A 5,300-nucleotide genomic window follows, 5' to 3' on the forward strand; every position below is an offset into this window, starting at 1 on the left:
ACTGTTGTCAGAAGCACTTTAAGAAAATCAGGAAGTGCATCCTCTGGAAGGGAAAAAAAAGTCCAGAATTCAGTTTAAGTTTGTATTCATTCCTACGAGATGCTTGCTGGTACAATGCAAAACTGTAAATGACCCACTTTTATGCTTCGTGTGTGATGTGTAAAGCAAAATAGGTAGCATGGTGATTATACTAGATGTCTAGCCTGCTTGTGTGAGCGCCACTAGAGGGCGCTCATTGATATCGTATTTTAAAGAATGCCAAAATTAATGCAAACACATTGGCCTTCAACTGAAATAACGTTGAATCAATGATTTCTTGAGCACATCTTAAATACTGCACAGCATAGGATATGGTATACACACATCAACTCTGTTTTTCTTGCCCTGAAAGATGTCCAAATCTATCATATCATCTTTTTTTTTTTGCAGATTACATATTTTGTATGATCAATGTAAAACCGTGCTTAAACATTTTGTATAAGTCTCATTTTTACAATACAAAAATATGTTTAACCGGGGAAAATGTATTTTTTTTTACCATCGGTGAAAAAAAATCATACTTCACGAAGTTTTTTTTTGTCTGTGTTTTTTATTTACAATTGGTGCATCCGTTTTCTAAACAAATAAAAGGGTAATTATGAGCAAGCCAAAGTACCTGGAGAAAGCATTAGGACAACATGTCAAATTCAGAAATGTGAGTGATATTTGCTATCCACCAAAAATTATTTGGCTGTTTATGAAGTGTACCTTATTTACCCATCATGCGCTGTAGGAAAATATTGCGCTATTTACGTGCGCAAAATGTTTTTCTTACACGTAATGTCGGTTTGCTCCACTGCGATGGTAGCGCTTTAATAGTAACACTTCACTTACATAACATGAAACAGGAACGAGTGAGCCCCGGCGGGTGGATTAAATTGACTGGTCATTTTTGTCAAACATCGTGAGTGTAGTTCGTCTCCAACTTTGCTGATCAACAACATAAGAACGTCCCATGGTCTTCCGCTAGAGGGCGTCCAAGACCTCATTCAAATCACATCCTTACGTAGCAGGAAGTCAAGCGACGACGACAAAACTGCGCTTGGTTGCAGCACTCAAAACAAGTTTACCTGCCTTCTATTCGTCTGCATCAGATAAACACGCAACTTATGTGGAGAATGGTTAACCTTAGCTACGCTACAACTGCAACGACGAAAGAGGTAAGTTACGACTGTGAACCCAAGTTATTGTTAGCACTGTTATTTGTTATACTGCTTGGTCACACTACAGAAGTGCGGCCCGCTGCTTTTAGCATGGTAGCTACCACAGTGCTAACTTTATGATATTTAACTTGATTATCCTCGACGAATGTTCGATCGCAAATGAGCCATCATCTCATGCTGGTTCTTGCCTGTACCAAGAGTAATACTGTACTGTGGAAATACTCAATGCCTTCGTGCACTCTACCTCAAGATTACGCGTAATCACGTTTGCTCTTGGGAGCTTAAAATCAGGGGATGCTTTGAGAATAATTGTCAATTTGTTTTGTACATGCGAAGCCCTTTGAGACTGCTTGTGATTTCGGGCTATATAGGTCCGAGCTACATGAAATGTCGTTTCGTGTATTGGGTCGCTTTAAGGTGACGTTGTAAACAACACAAGTTGAAGTTAAGGTCAACTATTTGACCATGATTTATGCCTCCTATTTTCATTCTGTTGGGAATTCCTAGTGAAATGGGAGAAATAGTCAAACAAGTGGTGTGATTGTTGGAATAATTAGATGGTGTGGCTCCTACATTTATTAGCTGAACAGTCCCCTTCCTTTAGTGTACCAACGCCTTTGTAACCAAGGCAACTTCAATATTAAAAAGGGGAGAGAAAACAGAAAGAGCTCAGAAGTGATGAAGAATGAAACGCTCTGTTAGTTCTCCTCACGATTAAAACTAATACTGGTTGTCTTCTCTTCTTTGTTTCAGTGTGTGAATTAATGTCTGTTCCTACTTAGACCTGAGTGGTTGCAGCGAGAAAATGTTTGCAAGGACCACAACAAAGTACGTGGAGGAAAAGGTCTGTAGTCGTCAACGACTGGAAGCTCTTTGGCTGCAGCCTTATGTTGTGTTGCGCAGAGCAGGTTGGTACACGTGTATTTTATATTATGAATTCTCTTCCAGTGTTTATTTTTAGTCGAATTCTATCAAAATCATGTGTGATAGGCAGATTGAAAAAGTCCTTGTATAGGTTTGACCAGTTTCTCTTCAACTGTGTTTGTCTTGTTTTGCAGACATCAGTGAAGCTATTTGTCCCAAGCAGGAGCCACAGGGCACTCGCATTAAAGAGGAAGATGTGGTCAACGAGGTCCAACACTTCAATGAACAAATGGAGCAGAATTTCTTTTGCATCATAAAAAAGGAGGAAGAGCCGGAGCGGCCTTGTAATAAAGCGGAGGGAGAGGACTCCTGCGACATTAAAGACGAGGGAGAAGACCTCTATGACATTAAAAAGGAAGAGGAGGAGCATGCCTGCGAGATGCCATTGACTGGTGTCCCTTTGAAGAGTTTAGATGAGGGTCAACATGAGGTGAGCAAAGGGGAGGAGCCTCCAAGCTGCAGCTCAAGTCAACAAGTGACCAGAGAAGGTGATGGAGACCACTGTGGAGGATCACAAGCAGCTCCACCATCAGATAGTGATGACGTGTCGTCACATGTTCCTGCTGCTGATGATGATAATGATGATGAGTCTCTAAACAAACACAGGCAATGTGCTCATAGCAGTAGTTTGAAACAACACATGAAAATGCACACAAGAAAGAAAAACTTTTCCTGCTCAGATAGTGGCCAAAAGTTTTCTAAGAGGACAAATTTAAAAAGGCACACAGGAATCCACACTGGTGGGAAACCTTTTTCATGCTCAGTTTGTGACCAAAAATTCTCTGACAAGAGAAACTTAAAAAGACATACAAGAATCCACACTGGTGAGAAACCTTTTTCATGCTCACTTTGTGACCAAAAATACTTTCGTAAGGAACACTTAGAAATTCATACAAGAAAACACACTGGCGAGAAACCTTTTTCCTGCTCAGTTTGTGGCCAAAAATTCAGTCATGGGAGTAACCTCAAAAGCCACGCAAGAACCCACACTGACGAGAAACCTTTTTCATGCTCAGTTTGTGGCCAAAAATTCTCTGACAAGGGAACCTTAAAAAGACATACAAGAATCCACACTGGTGAGAAACCTTTTTCATGCTCAGTTTGTGGCCGAAAATTCTTTGACAGGGGAACCTTAAAAACACATACAAAAACCCACACTGGTGAGAAACTTAAATGCTCAGTTTGTGGCCAAACATTCTCTACCAAGGGAACCTTAAAAAAACATAAAATAATCCACACTGGTGAGAAACCTTTTTCATGCTCACTTTGTGACCAAAAATACTTTCGTAAGGAACACTTAGAAATTCATACAAGAAAACACACTGGCGAGAAACCTTTTTCCTGCTCAGTTTGTGGCCGAAAATTCCCTCTCAAGGGAACCTTAAAAACACATATAAGAATCCACACTGGTGAGAAACCTTTTTCATGCTCAGTTTGTGGCCAAAAATTCAGTCGTGGGAGTAACCTCAAAAACCACGCAAGAACCCACACTGACGAGAAACCTTTTTCATGCTCAGTTTGTGGCCAAAAATTCAGACATAAGGACACCTTGAAAGAGCACACAAGAATCCACACTGGTGAGAAACCGTTTTCTTGCTCAGTTTGTGGCCAAAAATTCTCTCAGAGGGGACGTTTAAAAACGCACACAAGAACCCACACTGGTGAGAAACCGTTTTCTTGCTCAGTTTGTGGCCAAAAATTCTCTCAGAGGGGACGTTTAAAAACGCACACGAGAACCCACACTGGCGAGAAACCTTTTTCCTGTGCAGTTTGTGGTCAAACGTTCTCTCACAAGGTAAACTTAACCAGGCACACAAGAGCCCACACCTAACACTGTTGCCTGCTTAGTCAGTTGCCAAAGAGTCTCTATTGAGAATTCCGAGTGTCTTGGGGAGATGAGCAATGATCCATGAAGTTCTCACCTTCTCTTTGAGCAGACTGAGTTTATGCATCAATGATAATTCTATTCTAGTATGTACCTTTTGATTGAGATGCTGAACGCCTTTCAAGTTCATATTTTAGTTTTAGTAATGAATTTGAAAATACTTAACCGGCCTCGGGATGATGATAGTTCTGTGTTTTTCATTATACGTGATGTTTATTATGGTTTTAGTTGTGGTTTTTAACCGTGGGTGTAATAGCAGCAGACTATTACACCTACGGTGTAGGAAGGAAAGAATTCGCAGGTCCTCCATTCCCACTGCTATCAGACTCTACAACATAAGTGGCGCCTGATAAAATTGTGTTATGTCTCTACCGCTACTACCACTCTTTGTCCTTGTCTGTTATTTATCTTTTTTTAAATTTGGCTCTTGTATTCTTGCACTCTTGTACGCTGCTGTAACAAATAAATTTCCCCGCTATGGGATGAATAAAGTACTATCATAATCAACTGCAATTTGTTTTAATTCATATTCAGTGCAAGTTGCTTAGTTTTTATTTGGGTTTAGAGTTTTGTTCAGCTTTTCATGTTCATGTGGATCAATAAAATGAAAAAAAAATAGTGTTGGATATCCCCCATTTTTCTTCAACAGTATTTTTTTTCTTTGCCTTGCTACTAACACTTCAAAATGTACTTGAGATGCATTAAGACATTTCATTGGAGTTGTTTACTTCACAGTACTCATATTGAAGTCTCAACCTCATATGCTGCTTCTTATGAATATGAATTGTATTTATATTAAATTCTTTTTAAATAGGATCCTAATTAAGACGATTGATCTTCTGTCATTTGTTGTTTTAGTCTCAGTTTCTGTTCTTATAATCATCATGACAATGATTTTGCAATTATTCACCATCAAAACATGCTTATATGATAAAATAATGCTATTGTACAAACGCATTTTAATTGCCCGTTTTAAAATTCAAATGTTTACTGGACCTTGACCGCAAAGTTTTTTTTTTTTGCAGCAGCAGCAGCATCAGATGATGGAGTGCAGGTAATGTTGCCATAAATGCCATTGGGTACCACATTCTCCTATATTATGATCAAACTTTTTTATGTTTATGTCCTTAAAAAACAAGTTAAATTCAATGTATATGTTTAATACATATGATATTTACATTGTTTTTGAAAAGTAATTACATATGAAGCATCCACGGTCGTAGTCATGGTGTCGTGTAGTCAAAATAAAGATGTGCGCTGCTTTGGCCGTAGGGGGCGCCAATGCTCCC

The 5,300-nt window shown here is 39.2% G+C and overlaps 1 protein-coding gene across 2 annotated transcripts; it reads left to right on the plus strand.

The window, feature by feature from the left end:
- Positions 1-932: 932 nt before the first annotated feature.
- Positions 933-4,518, plus strand: LOC148396485 (uncharacterized). Of its 2 annotated transcripts, none has more exons than XM_088379738.1 (3): positions 933-1,199; positions 1,985-2,110; positions 2,261-4,518. In XM_088379738.1, exons 2-3 carry the CDS (start codon positions 2,008-2,010, stop codon positions 3,955-3,957), a joined length of 1,800 nt encoding a protein of 599 aa, XP_088235864.1. In that variant the 5' UTR covers positions 933-1,199; positions 1,985-2,007; the 3' UTR covers positions 3,958-4,518. The 2 variants fall into 2 exon arrangements, with proteins under 2 accessions (XP_088235864.1, XP_088235863.1); XM_088379737.1 differs by having other exon boundaries at positions 934-1,199; positions 1,956-2,110.
- The last annotated feature ends 782 nt before the right edge of the window (positions 4,519-5,300 follow it).

Source organism: Syngnathus floridae, chromosome 6 (genome assembly GCF_059516105.1).
Source record: "Syngnathus floridae isolate MCC-2025c chromosome 6, RoL_Sflo_1.0, whole genome shotgun sequence".
In the NCBI taxonomy this organism is placed as follows: domain Eukaryota; kingdom Metazoa; phylum Chordata; class Actinopteri; order Syngnathiformes; family Syngnathidae; genus Syngnathus; species Syngnathus floridae.

Coding starts and splice junctions, on each gene's coding strand:
- LOC148396485 (XM_088379738.1), top strand. CDS start 2,008: ATGTTTGCAAGGACCACAACAAAGTACGTGGAGGAAAAGGTCTGTAGT. Junction 2,111..2,260: donor TGTTGTGTTGCGCAGAGCAG/GTTGGTACACGT, acceptor CTTGTTTTGCAG/ACATCAGTGAAGCTATTTGT.